Raw genomic sequence first — 14,941 nt, 5'->3', positions numbered from 1 at the left:
AATATACTTATTCTCATAACTACTTATTCATGAATAATAACATAATAAACAATATACTTCAAAGCGAAATTTTCCTTTTTTCATTCTAGCTAAATAAATAGTCTAACATAAAATGAAATAAACGATATACTGCTGAAGTTTAAATAACCAAACGCAAATTTCCATTAGTTGCTAGGCCTCGCACATCCAATCTAGATAGGGGGAGACTACCTTGATTGACTCTGCCCAGAGAGATTACCCGGACAGGGAAGAAGATAGAAGCTTAGAGTGCGAGGCAATTTTTGCTTGGGATCATAGTAGACTGCCTGATTAGACTCTTGTCCCTCCAAAAATTTTCTTCAGAACATGAACCGTTCAAGTCCCCGTTCGACCAGAGCCCTCCGTAGGTGGTTAGTTAGGGAAACGGGGCCACAGAATAGAAGGGAGCCCATGCACTTGTAATTTATCTACATTTACCTAATTTATTGTTATTGATCGAAAGCAAGCTCTTCTTTAACCGTCAACTTCTATAAGAAGAGTGCGTTGTGAGAATAACCATATTTTGTACATTATAGACTAAACTGATAAAATACGCATATATAATGCCTAACGCACTCTTCTTCCTTGGCAAGGTAATCACTATGCGTAGTCAATCAAGATTGACTTGCCCTGTCTTGATTGACTGTGTATGCGAATTACAGGAAGTAATCCGCTAAATAATGAGGAAAACAAACAATAGTTAAATCACTTAAATGGATCTGTTAAAACCCGCACAGAAAAAAAATGCGTTTAGAAGAAATTTTTTAAAATTAAATTTACAAAATTATGTTTATAATTTATTCCAACTCCATAAAACTTCCTTAAAAATAAACAAAAAAACAAAGGCTTACCCGGGTATTGAACAGATGGCGTACGGCACCGTAGCACAAGGCACAAGGCACAAGGCTACAACCACTCGGCCAACTGTTCCTCCTAGATAAATGAATTTGTTGGCATTATATATGCGTATTTTATCAGTTTAGTCTATAATGTACAAAATATGGTTATTCTCACTACGCACTCTTCTTCCTTGCCAAGGTAATCACTATGCGTATAGTCAATCAAGATTGACTTGCCCTGTCTTGATTGACTGTGTATGTGAATTACAGGAAGTCGAGGGGTTGTCAACTCGATCCGAAGGTGTACGGATCTTAAATCCAAAAATCAATTTTTCAGATTTTTTGGATTTTTTCAGATTTTTTCAGATTTTTTCAGATTTTTTCAGATTTTTTGATTTTTTCAGATTTTCTACGATTTTTTGGATTTTTTGGGGGATTTTTAGATTTTCTTAAGATTTTTTCGACTTTTTAAAGATTTTCGTGATTTTTCAGGATTTTTAAGATATTTTGCAAAATTTTTTTAAATTATGTAATAAACAAGTTAAAGACAGAATCCTTTTATTAAGTTTTTCATTTCCATAACACTGATATCGGAAGAAAACAAAAGTTGGGACTCATTATTTATCACAGGGGGAGGCAAACTACATATATAATTACTACAGCAATGATACCCGTGCGCAAACATTGGCTGCTCGATAAGTCTTCCTGTTAATTGCTGGTTGACATGATCAAAACAATACCAATCACATTGAGCACCCACATTTTTCTCTCCGTCCCAGTTATAAATGATTTGTTTCATCTCATTTTTCCCCCCGGACATCAACATAAAAGAAAGTACACGTCCCACCAAAACTCTTTGTTTCTTTTTTTTACCTTTACCAGTTACATCACTCTTAAACATACACCAATCCCCAATACGAATTTTCCTTTTTTCCGGAAAATTTATAATCAATTTTTGTGCAAGTAAGAAATTTGAGCTCTGAGTAACTCTTTTGAGGCGATCGTTACTCTGTTTTTTAACTCCATTTTCACAAAGCCATACTATTGTCTGCTTTTTAAAAGTTACTACGGCCCCATCTTTCTTGTCTCTTGTTATTACGATAAAAGGACTAGACAAAATCTCTTGGTCAGTATCACGAACTGGCTTTTCCTTTTCGCAATATTTTATCAGTCTGCTTTCTAACAAGGAACTGTAATCTGTAAGCTGCGCGCCTTCAATTGATTTCAATAAACTCTTTTCATAGGAATCAATGAAATTAAAAGTATCCTCTCCTTCGCAAGCAACTTCTTCACATTCATCAAATTCAAAAGCGTCATCATCAGTAGGGGCTGGCGCTTCCAACGACTCGCTTAATTTAAAGGCTAAACGCGCGTCAAAATTGAAAATTTTGTCATCTGAGTCGCCTAAACAAACCCCCAGTGCTTCCAATTCCATTTTGGCGTCGACCCTAGCCTTTTCCATCGTATTTTTAATTTCATCCAAAGAAGGAAGTGTGTCGCACAGGTATGTTTCCTCCGACAGGCTGCCATAACGTTCTTGGTTTTTAATATGCCTCGGATACACAATGTTATCAGCTGAACCGAGGGATGTTAAACGAATGTGGGCATCAGCCTTCCTACATCGGTGAATTAAAAAATCGAGCAATGTAAACGTCAATTGGGTGCTCCCAACCGGTGAAAAAGAGCGACAAGCCTTGAAATATGACTCGCATGGCTGACTAGAAAAAAACCAAGGTTTGAACAGCTGTGGTGTGTTGTCTTTTCCTAGCCTGACTATTAACATAATTAACCCATGAGCATTGAGTTCAGAACATAGATATGCATTGGGGGTAACAAAATGTTTACCTAGGGGGTAGGTACAATCACAAGACATCCAATATCGATAACGAAAAAAATCGATTCTTGTAAAATTTTGTCGATTTATTAAACCAAAATTCTTGGAATTTTGGGATTTTTGGGATTTTTTTGATTTTTTGATTTTTTTGATTTTTGGGATTTTTGGGATTTTTTAGGGATTTTTTTGAAAAAATCCGAGGGTGTACGAGGATTTTTTTGAGTTGACAACCCCTCGCAGGAAGTAATCCGCTAAATAATGAGGAAAACAAACAATAGTTAAATCACTTAAATGGATCTGTTAAAACTCGCACAGAAAAAAAAATTGCGTTTAGAACAGAAATTTTCTAATTAAATTTACAAAATTATGTATATGATATTTTCCAACTTCATAAAACTTCCTTAAAAATAAAAAAAAAAATAAAGGCTTACCCGGGTATTGAACAGATGGCGTACGGCACCGTAGCACAAGGCACAAGGCACAAGGCTCCAACCACTCGGCCAACTGTTCCTCCTAGATAAGCAAATTTTTTGGCATTATAAATGCGTATTTTATACCGTATTACCCGGGTAAGACTTTTTATATTTTTTATTTTAAGGGAAGTTTTATGAAGTAGGAAAATATTATATACATTGTACGGGTAGTCCTGTTCTAGACGCAATTTTTTTTTCTGTGCAAGTTTTAAAAGATCCATTTAACTATTGTTTGTTTTCCTCATTCTTTAGCGGATTACTTGCTGTAATTCGCACATACATTCAATCAAGAAAGGGCAAGACCATCTTGATTGAATTTGCATAGGGAAATTACCTTTGCAAGGAAGAAGAGAGAAGAGTACGTAGTGAGAATAACATTATTATTTACATAATGGACGAAACTGATAAAATGCCGTAAAATGCGCATATATTACCAAATATTCGTATAAATAATACGAACAGTTGGCCGAAAAGTGGAAGCCAGGTGCTACGGAACCGTAAGTCAGCTGTTCGATCCTCGGGGACAACTTTTAAATTTTATTTTTTAAGAGAGTTATTTAGAGTTTGAAAATAATAAATACATGATTTTGTAAATTTAATAAACAGAGATTCCTGTTCTAAACGCAATTGATTTTTTCTGTGCAAGTTTTAACAGATCCATATAACTATTGTTTGTTTTCCTCATTACTTAGCGGATTACTTGTAATTCGCACATACAGTCAATCAAGACAGGGCAGTCCATCTTGATAGACTTTGCATAGGGAGATTACCTTGGCAAGGAAGAAGAGAGAAGAGTGCGTAGTGAGAATAACCATATTTTGTACATTATAGACTAAACTGATAAAATACGCATTTATAATGACCAAAAATTCGCTAATATAAGGGGAACAGTTGCGCCAGTGGTATCAGCCTTGTGCCTTGCGCCAAGTGCTAGAGTGCCGTGAGCCAGCTGTTCAATACCCGGGGTAAGACTTTTTTTAAAATTATTTTTAAGGAAGTTTTATGAAGTTGGAAAATATTACATACATGATTTTGTAAATTTAATAAAGAAATTTATGTTCTAAACGCATTTTTTTTCATCTGAAAAATTTGATTTTAGACTACTCACTATTTTTTTACAAATATTAAACGTAGACAATCGCAATGTGTACCAGTAGAATTGATGCAAAATTCCACATGAGTGGAATGGAGTTAATGAGAGCTAGGTAATTAACAACGGGATTCAGAAAAGGGTAATACAGAGTCCATCAACTTTTCTTAATTTTTCCGCTTAAAATTCTAATTTTTATTCTTATGAAACGAAAATGAAGCCGCAAAGAGTGGGGGTGGGGGGTCAACTCCAACTCGTAAAAAACTAAATTAATCTAACTGATACGGGAACAATAGTGACGATAAATAATCAAAGACAATAATTTTGATGTTGACAGGAATGAATCGTATATTGCTTACCATAATGTTTAAGTAATTAATAAAGCAAGACGCTGAAGGGGATTACCAAATTCTATAAAAATAAATTTCAGCAGTTTGACCCAAGTTAACAGTTTGCATAGGAATCAGGATTGAGGTCCTCGAAACTAAAGAATCCGCCGCAAACTCCGTCCTGGACACTGGGTAGGAGAGCTGGATTGTCTCGGATCAACCAGGCCAAACCGCAACCGCAATCAAAAGGATCTGATAGAAAAATGCGAGTCATTATATCGTGTCAGCAACATACGGCCATATCAGTCTCAATCAATTTTGAAATTACTTCCAGTGACGAAAACTTGACCTCCAGAACCGACAGGCTGAGCGGCCATCTGCTGCAGCATCGATTTGAAGACGTCCTCCCTAAACTCGGTCAGTTTATTGTTCTCCAAGTAGACAAATGCCTTTGAGTAGTCACCTGCCCAAAAAGATGTAAAAAAAGATAAACAGAGAAAGACATTTTATTTGCCTTATGTAAACACAGGCTTACCCAAGAAACCCCCGCCTTCGATGGCGGTCAATCCGATATTTTTTAGGCTGACCAAGTTAACAGGTGCGTTGAAAATCAAATTTGATTGGCTCATGAAAGGGATGGCGTTGAAACTGACGTCATACAAAGCCAATTTAGAGAAAGAAGCGATCCTTGGGACTTTGGTCATCGTGTACTCATTCGACAAAACCAATTTCTGCAATGAACTGGACGACGAGGAACTGGCAACGGAAACTAAAATGCTGTTGACGGCCGCATCGGTCAACCCGTTGCCTTCCAATTGCAACAGCTCCAATCTGGGCCGGAGTCAAATCGGGAAAGGTGACATTTTCCAGTCCTGTGCAGTTGACGACAATCATTTCCTTGAGGGCGGGTAAGGTAGAAGTGGGTAGGCTTTCGATGGCTTCAATGTTATCGCAATCGTCAATTCTCAAAGTGTTGAGAATTAAAAAATCGTTCAGGTATTGCATGTCCGTCTGTCCGGCCAGATCGCAGTTCAAGATGCCGAAGACGGTCGTGTTGAACCGCGTGAATTCAAAAGTCGAAGACGCAATAGTGAGGCCGAGTTTGGGGGAAGCGTTGACCTGGCAGCCCAGGTAAATGCGTTCAACGCGTTTGTCTTTCAAGAGGTCGGCGGGCAAATCGACAGATCCCGAACCAGAGGCCGTCAAGACGACCTGGTATAGGTCGATGTTTCGGGTGCGGTAAAAGACGTTGGCAATATCGGCGACGGGAATATCGACGCAAGTGACTTCGATCCCGTTGGCAGTCAATTCGCACAGGCAAGGCGAATAATCTTCCGGGCAGGCAGCCCGTTGTTGGCGCAATGCGCCCTTACTGTTATGTACTGTTGGCCTTACGTCATTGGCATCAAATTGTCTGCGGGGATCGGCTACAACAGCCGTCAACAGAAACCCGAGTACTAAAACCTAATAGCAACAATAAAATAAAAAATACTGCCATTTTTATGTAAAAGAAAATCTAACCTGCAAAAGAGAGTGATGAAATGCTGGCATCTTTATATTAAAATTATATTCAAAAACAAAGCTCATGAAAAAAATTCCGTGTTGCAATTTGTTCCCGGTAACCCCCCTTTTTTTCATATCTTGACTCCACTAAGACTCCTACCACTGGCACAACTGTTCCTCTTAGTTAATCGAATTTTTGGTCATTATACATTCGTATTTTATCAGTTTAGTCCATAATCTACAATATATGGTTATTCTCACTAGGCACTCTTCTCTCTTCTTCCTTGCCCAGGTAATCTCCAGGAAAGGTAAATCAACATGGACTTTACCTTTCTTAATTTATTGTATGTTCGAAATTTAGCTAGTAATCCCCTACGTAATGAGGGAAAAGCGATAGTTAAATTGATGTGTTAAACCTTGCACAGAAAAAAATTGCGTTTAGACTCGAACTCTCGTCTGTTCTATATTTTTCTCTCTGTTAATAATTTCTCGAATATTTCTCAACTCTATAATTTCATTAAAAAATACAAAAAATAAAATTCCTCCTTGGATTAAACAGCCTGCGTATAGCGTACGCTCCCACCTCTCGGCCAACTGTTTTTGTTTTTTTCCTACGAATTTTTGGTAATATTCGTATTTCAACAGCGACGTCCATTTTGCTCTTAATATGGTTATACTGATAAGATCATGGATAAAAGACATTGAACATTTCCACTTTTTAACATAACAGATCCGGATTCATTTTTAGATTTCAGAAATTTCTCGATTTTCTCCTCCTAGACAGCAATTATCCTTTATGATCCATCAGTGCAAGGCAACCTCTATAGTGACTTCTAGTCAATTTTCATATTTTTCAGGTTTACACACAGAGAAACCAGCAGAGTGGAAGCCGATCATGTCATTCTTATCAAAAATCTTATTTGTTGTGAGATGAAGAAGACGAGATCCAGACTTTTTGTCTCTTCGGAAAATTTTGGTAAAATAAAATATTATTGGTGCATTTCTATTAAATTAAAGATTAAATACAAAGATTAAATTAAATTAAAGAGGCCTCTACTAGTCTACTTTGATACGACAGTCGACAAATGAATTTAATTGAGATTGTTTTGATTGACTCTCTGATTGACTTATCAAACATTTGATTAAACTCCGTCGAGCTAAAATGGCATCGCTGTTAAAACGGAAGTTCGTCTGCATTCTCCACCCTGCCGGTCTGCCACTCTGATGCTGTTCTGAAGAGAGCGTGATTGAAACAGATTGTGGCTGAGTGACCGGCCTTTACAATTTACGTTAACCAGTCGTGGGGAGAGGAGTAGTTTTACAAAGTAGAGTGAAATTGAATTAATTGCCTAAAAAGTTCATTGACGTTAGTATTCTTTTGTTTGTTCTAAATTGCCTGATCTAAAAATCATGTGTTGTTATCACAAGTATCCCGTCACCTTTCGCGTGGTTGAAAATGTGTAGGTAGTAACCGATAAAATGTGAGAAAACAGTTAAGCATTCTACATCTCTTAGAATAAGATCTCATCGGTACGAGAGGTGAGGCGTCGATGGTTTCTCTTGCATATGACTTATAATATCTCCATACTGAAAATGGTGGAACTATTGGGAAATTTTTCGTGTGATTCTTAGCCAATGTTACAGCATCAATTAGCTGATGCACGACAAGTCTATACTTTCCAAGTACTGTGTGACTTTTAGAATTGTCTGTGCCTTTGGAAGAATCTGTTTAAGAAGAATATCTCGTAACAAGGTTGAACTAGCTGTAGCCACTGTAGCCTACTCCTGAAGCTATAGACACAATGTGTGGTTAATATAGCAATTTCTCCAATTTACATGTGGATAGTCATGGATCATAGCTTCACAATGTATAACAAAATATCCCAGCTGAAGTAAAGTGAGTAGCCAATGAGAAAAATGTAAAAGTTAATGGAAGCCTGAATTTTGCCTACACGTTCCAGATTCAAAGGAGAGGGTTGAAATTGATGACCTGATCATTCTCACCCAGCTGATCACTGACTTTCTATGAAATACTTTTTAAAAATCAATCTTTTATTATTATCCAGTAAGATTTGTGTATTTTTAGAATGCAAGCGTAAAGAACAAATTCAAATTGAGACTAATTTACTGTTTTATTTCCGAAGTTGTTATCCTAACTGCTGTGCAATCTTTTTGTGTTCCAGGTTTGAAGGTGTGCCAACATTGGGGCTCACCACCGCATCCCGCGTGAATTTGTCTACCCTTTTCAACAAGCAGTTGGTGACCAAACAGCAGTAAAGTTAGACGGTTGGCTGACTGCAATTTCATGATGGAGAATGCCACTATGTCTTCAACAGTATATCTAACAGGTATGTATCTGACAATTTCCCTTGTATTCGTTTGGAAGTGCCAAGTGTGTGTTGTTTGGCTCTTTGTTATACCAGCCTCAGTTGAGAAACAAATTTGTTCAGTGAGGATTGATAGAATTTCTGACATATGTGGTATTTGACCGGCTTTATTGTCAGATCATTTTACCGCTTCGTATTTTTGCTTCTCATGAGTCATGAGTTATCCATTTAATTTTTAGTACAGCATTGATTTATTCATAACTAATTGCAACTGAATGAAAGACGAGACTAGATAGAAAATTTTCAAATCGACAACTTTTGTATTCAGAATTACGGTCAACGTATCAGCGACTTAGCAGCAACAATCAAGAGAATTTAGAGAATCGAAATTCGGTTAATGAAGAATCTTGTGAACCTTGTTCTTGAGTCGGAATCTAAAGGCGTCCCCGATCGTTTGGGACGGACACATTCCTTTCAACCATCGACTATTAGGCCTCGGCCACTTTCCTGGCTTACCTTTGAGTTGGGGCGATTTTTTGGCTTGCAGGAAGCTGCGATGGACGGTAGTGACGCGGCGAGCTGTTAATGCAGAAAATTGTTTTTTGGCCTGGTCTCTGGATGCAGTGAGGCGATCAAGGCGTTTCTGGACGCGTGCGGCTGCGTCTGGACAGTGAATCGCTGTCAGTATATAAACACAATCCTTTAAGTATGGTTCCCAATTATAGAAGACGTTCTCTTGCTTATCGTGACTTACCGCATGCCGCCCCTCCATCGCTCCTTCCAGTCTTGTTATCAATTCATCTTCATCTTGCGTCCCGGGCGGAACGAAAAAGCAGTCGGCGCTGCATTTGTCCAAAATGAGCTTACTCAGCTCATATGCGTCCAACACGGAAGTCCAATTCGGTCTGATGTTATTTGAATCGATGAATGTGCGAAGGTTCGGTGCCACATTTTGAAGAAAAGTGTCGAAAACTATGTGCCCAATCGCGATGGCGGCCGATCGTTTGGAGGATGTCCATTTAGTCGTCTCTTCCGAAGCCATACTCATGAAAATAGTGTTTTTCGACACGGTGTAGGGTCGTCGTCCGTGCGAGGAAAGTAGACGCGTCATCATTTTTCGTAACTTTTGGGCTAGCGACTTGGCCCCAATCATGTTCGCCACTGTAATCCAAGCTCGGAGAAACTTTTTCCATTCCCTCCAGACAACGGGTAAAACACCGTGGAAGACGGCGTTTCTGCCATAAGTGGCCTTAAGTAGCGTTGCGGTAACGACTTCCACTCGACGTTTGGTGGTTCCAAAGAAATTCGGTATCTGTTGATTATAGTCAATCATTTTCTTGAGAAGGGTGGGCGTGTCTTGATATTTGCGAGGGGCCAATCCCCATGACTTGAGAAACTGTGTCAATTCTCGTTTGAAAAGGAAGAGAGCTCTTGCCAAGATTTTTGTGATAAGGATAGCCTTTTTTTCCTGACCGTGGGTAAGCCTTTTCGATGCAAGCGCCAGCTTCTGCTTTTTCGTCAATTTTCTCGTGTGGGTTCCATTTCGGTTTTGCTGTCCTCGTGCCATTTTTGTATTTCAAAGATGATGAAAATCAATCGTATAACTGAACTTTCCATTAACTGCCGGTCTTTATCAAGGTTTGGGTGTGTCGTAGGTTGTTAGCAACCGCCAATTGGGCTTGTTTTTGCATAATTTGATTTGATTTAAATTCTATTGACTTTAAATGATTACTGCTAATGAAATAACCACATAATTACAAACAATGATCAATTATTATGATACTGATATTGTTTCTCCTTAATTAAGAATTTCTACTCTTACGTTGAGCAGTCCTGAATTCAACCCCTCTCTATTCGAGTTCTATTCTAAACGAATTTTCATGTCATCCCCGATGGTTGATTGATCAACATAAAAGTAGAAATTTATTAAGATAGGAGAAAAAAACACCAGTTACATATTATTAATTTCGTAATATTATAGATTTGAAGCTTAAAGAAAAAAATATTTAGTCACAAATCATAGTGTAAGCTGTGATTAATGTTCATGTTGTGTATTAAAGTGAAGTCGAGGTTGAGTAAATAATTATTTTTATTTCACTGACAATTTAGCCGTTTAAATTTTTCAAATACTGATCTAGGCGGAGTAATTGTCATAGAGGGAGGACGTCGTAAGAAGGCAGTATGGGGTCCCATTGATTTTTAAGATTCGTAACTTGGTATCTTCAACAAGGAAGGCAAAGAAAACAGAGGCTGGCACAATTTGATAGTGGAGCGAAACATTTATGCTGATATCAACACGACGAATTTTGCTGCAGTTTCTAGATCGATTGCCTTGTTACAAGATAAACTTTAATGAGTGGACCTCATGCCGCAGGACAGCGCCTTTGTCCAGTCTTTTTTTTGTTTGTTTTTCGAACGGTCTCAACAGCGTTGGAATCGGCGGGAGGTTTTTTCCGCCAGGGTAAATGCCTAAATGTCAAACCGTCTCTGTTATGTTCACTCTCAGTGGACCCCAAACGCTACCTCACGGACGTATATGTTCTTGCTTCCCTGACACCTTTCCGCCTTTTGAATTCCGCTCCTTTTACCCGAATGTGATGTCGGTGAGGATTTTATTTTATTTTTTTAATGGGAGCAACAACAGGGACTACAAAGTCAGATCGGTGTGAATGCCTAGTCGCCCCTATGGCTGTCGATGTGGATCAATTATTAGAAATAAACACTGTTGATCAATTACAGTGAAGAAGCGAAACAATGAGACCTTTCATCTCCATGGGAATTGAACTAACCACCGACCTTGTAAGTCTGTTCTATGGAACACGAGCTGCGGACATCGAGAAACTAAGGTTTGGTTTGATTTGTTATGTAGGTAGTATGTATGTTATGTTGTAGGTACTGATAATATTGGTGATACACATTTGTTATATTTGATAGTATGTAGGTAGAGAACCCGTTGGCTTTTGTCAAACTTGCTGGTCTAGAAGGAAACGTACCTCACTTGGAACACATCTTTGTCTACAACCTCCAGCAATAACATTTCAACTTGGAAAGACTCGACGGCATGAGCGAACTGAGCGTTTGTCATCTAATCACGGATAGCTGTGATGTTGATTTTTTAAAACCAAAACTTTGTCGTTGGTTGATCCCTTATTTACGTCGACTGGATACCCTTACAGCCTGATAGTATCAAGGAGTTATTACGAGGCTTACTTACGTATCAGGCTAGCCCGATTGTCGTCGACGCAAACTTTCCAAGCCCTGGAATGCATATGCCTGCCAGAAGAACGACCAACTTGTAGTGGACATGACATTTTTCGATTGCTAGCCTGAGCGACCACCTGGCTCCAAAGCAGATTCCCTACTTACCCATTTACACCATCAGTTGGATTATCTCCAATCTCATTTAGAGGCAGCTAATGTTTTATTGTTGTCTGTAAGTGGAGTGTCTTTTTCAGTCCTTTTCACTCCTCAACAAAAGAGCTATAGATTAACATCCTATTCTATAATGTCTGTAATGCTTTCGAAAAATGATCCTATGCAACTAACATACCCAAGTAACTAATTCCTAAGAAACATTTCTACTCTTATAGAGAGAAAAAAACAAGTGATCTTAATCTGTAATTAATCTTGGAATTCATATTTTGAAAAACAAAAATTCTATATTGGAAGAGTTGCAAAATATATTTTATTAGACGGCCGAGTTGCACCAAATTGGCAACGCCAACGCCACTCATCTTCCACCAAAGAACGTTTGGCGTTTTCTGCTGTCTGCACTCTGCTGTTCATTTGCAAATTTTCTCACAGGACTTCGAAAGGTGTAATGAGAATTTGCAGTTCGTCGCGTCAAACTTTGAAGAAAATTTATTGAAATTGTAGATTTAATTTATAGATCTAGAAAAGGTAACAAGGATTAATTAAAACATTTCTGACTGCATTACAGTGGGAAGGACATTCCATTACCAGCACGTGATCGATTCTGGTCGACGGTTCGCCAGATCTCCGTGGATTACAACAAGGTAACTGGAATTTTAGCTGTCAATTATTGTCCTTTGGAAAATGTGTATTTAAATGTTGTGACTTAATTACAGTGGTTCCTATTAATGTCTTACCTCGGTATTGTGATGAAGTGAGAATTGATGGCAATTGAAGTAAACCTTATCTACTTACCTGTGTGGGAAGACTATCAAACAGGTAAATTGAGTTGAAATTGTAGTTTTATTCAATATTTATCGAGTGAATTGTTTTCTAATGGATCTTCCTAGTTACAAATTTTCTCTAGTCCATTACCTGGGTGATTTTGTTTTGATATTTATTTAAGTAGAACAATATCTTCTTCAATTTAAGCTTGAACTCTTTAATTTATTCTGTTGGGTTGTGCCAATTGATGCTCCCTTTAGTGTAGCGTTTCACTTTAAACTAATAACATTTTAAAAATTGTATTATTTCACTTTGCTTTGAAGCAGGTGGTTGGTGTTTGTTGGAGCAGTCTCTGGTAAAGCAATCTAATGTGCTTGCTGTTCTCAGCTTTTCATGGTGCTGACATTTTGGCATGGTTTCACTTGATTTGTGTCTGCTCAGTGTTTGCGTGTATTTTATTGATAAGTATTTTTGGGTTGATATTCAGAGATAACCAAAAATGTTGAGAACATAGAAGACCATGTCCTTCCAAAGAAATCTGTCATTCTGTCCTCCAACCCACTAAATGTGGTATGGTATCATTTCAGATTTGTTAAGTTAGCATTCCCTTCTTGCATCCTAAGAAAGGTTACCATTTTATTGTAACATAGGCATGTTTTATTTTACCTAACTTCCGTTCTTGCCTCTTGGAATGTGTTCAGGCATGTTTATTGTTCATATTGTTAGTGATTTATTTCTTACATTCATAGCATTTTCCACTTCGGAATGAAAGCATGCAACCAATTTTCAGCTCCAGACAGGTATGCCCTCTGGGTATGCCTTGCATAATGTAGCGCTTATGTCCTCCGGCCGCCAGGTGGCGCGAGCGTCGCGTCAAAACTCAGACATTTTCACATTTTCCAGCCACCGACTGAAAATGTCTTCCAAATTCATGCCTTGTGCCTCGCGCCAAGTGCAAGAGGGCCGTGAGCCAGCTGTTCAATACCCGGGGTAAGACTTTTTTTTTATTATTTTTAAGGAAGTTTTATGGAGTTGGAAGATATTCCATATATAATAAAAGAACAAGCTTTTGGGGGAGGAGCCTGTGTCTGTCACGGACAATTTTGGGGGAGGAGCCTGTGTCTGTGTCAACACAGGCTCCTCCCCCAAAATGGAACATGCCCAAACATGTCAATCACCACTAGATGTCGTCGCCGTGATGACGCAATCTTTGATGACGTAACAACCAGCATCACCACCAGATGTCTCGCCGTGATGACGAAATCTTCAAGTAAGGTACTGGGCAGATTTCTCACGATAAATTCTTTTACGGGCAGATCGTGCTACAGAAAAGCGAAAAGCAAAACAGTCCAACTTAACGCTAGACCAAAATTCCCCGGATTCAAACGGGGCTCAGGTTACTCGTATATACATAATTTTGTAAATTTAATAAAAAAAGATTTCTTTTCTAAACACAATTTTTTTTTGTGAAGGTTTAACAGATCTATTTAACTATTGTTTGTTTTTCTCATATTTTAGCGGATTAGCTACTTAATGCAATTCGCACATACAGTCAATCAAGACAGGGCAGGTCCATCTTGATTAGCTTTGCATAGATATTTCCTGGGCAAGGAAGAAGAGAGAAGAGTGCATAGTGAGAATAACCATTTATTGTACATTATGGACTAAACTGATAAAATACGCATTTATAATGACCAAAACTTCGCTTATCTAAGGGGAACAGTTGCGCCAGTGGTATGAGCCTTGTGCCTCGCGCCAAGTGCAAGAGGGCCGTGAGCCAGCTGTTCAATACCCGGGTAAGACTTTTTTTTTATTATTTTTAAGGAAGTTTTATGGAGTTGGAAGATATTATATACATAATTTTGTAAATTTAATAAAAAGAGATTTCTTTTCTAAACACAATTTTTTTTGTGAAGGTTTAACAGATCTATTTAACTATTTTTTGTTTTCCTCATTTTTTAGCGGATTAGCTACTTAATGTAATTCGCACATACAGTCAATCAAGACAGGGCAGGTCCATCTTGATTAGCTTTGCATAGATATTTCCTGGGCAAGGAAGAAGAGAGAAGAGTGCATAGTGAGAATAACCATTTATTGTACATTATGGACTAAACTGATAAAATACGCATGTATAATGACCAAAACTTCGATTATCTAAGGGGAACAGTTGCGCCAGTGGTATGAGCCTTGTGCCTCGCGCCAAGTGCAAGAGTGCCGTGAGCCAGCTGTTCAATAACCGGGGTAAGACTTTTTTTTAATTATTTTTAAGGAAGTTTTATGGAGTTGGAATATATTATATACATAATTTTGTAATTTAAAAAAAAAGATATTTCTGTTCGAAAAAATTTTTTTTTTAAGGTTTAACAGATCTATTTAACTATTGTTTGTTTT

The 14,941-nt window shown here is 38.0% G+C and overlaps 1 protein-coding gene and 1 long non-coding RNA gene across 4 annotated transcripts; one reads left to right on the top strand and one right to left on the bottom strand.

Annotated features, from left to right (window-relative positions):
* Positions 1–4,581: 4,581 nt before the first annotated feature.
* LOC124339097 lies at positions 4,582–6,163 on the bottom strand. The gene is made up of 4 exons (XM_046792862.1): positions 6,105–6,163; positions 5,119–6,047; positions 4,912–5,046; positions 4,582–4,835 (listed from the first exon to the last, which is right to left on the bottom strand). The coding sequence occupies exons 1-2, from the start codon at positions 6,132–6,134 to the stop codon at positions 5,295–5,297; spliced, it is 783 nt and encodes a 260-aa protein (XP_046648818.1). The 5' UTR covers positions 6,135–6,163; the 3' UTR covers positions 4,582–4,835; positions 4,912–5,046; positions 5,119–5,294.
* A 1,104-nt stretch (positions 6,164–7,267) lies between these two features.
* On the top strand, positions 7,268–13,468 carry LOC124339114. Of its 3 annotated transcripts, XR_006918005.1 has the most exons (9): positions 7,268–7,452; positions 8,270–8,434; positions 11,058–11,259; positions 11,348–11,846; positions 12,106–12,313; positions 12,354–12,429; positions 12,502–12,604; positions 12,874–13,271; positions 13,341–13,468. It is a non-coding gene; the product is annotated as an uncharacterized LOC124339114 (long non-coding RNA). The 3 variants fall into 3 exon arrangements; XR_006918004.1 differs by lacking the exon at positions 12,502–12,604 and having other exon boundaries at positions 7,269–7,452; positions 12,874–13,468; XR_006918006.1 differs by lacking the exons at positions 11,058–11,259; positions 11,348–11,846 and having other exon boundaries at positions 7,269–7,452; positions 12,874–13,468.
* Positions 13,469–14,941: the final 1,473 nt, after the last annotated feature.

The sequence above is a fragment of the Daphnia pulicaria genome, chromosome 1 (assembly GCF_021234035.1).
Source record: "Daphnia pulicaria isolate SC F1-1A chromosome 1, SC_F0-13Bv2, whole genome shotgun sequence".
Taxonomy (NCBI): Eukaryota; Metazoa; Arthropoda; class Branchiopoda; order Diplostraca; family Daphniidae; genus Daphnia; species Daphnia pulicaria.
Note: the sequence above shows the minus strand (reverse complement) of the source record. Positions and strands in the feature narration are given on the sequence as shown.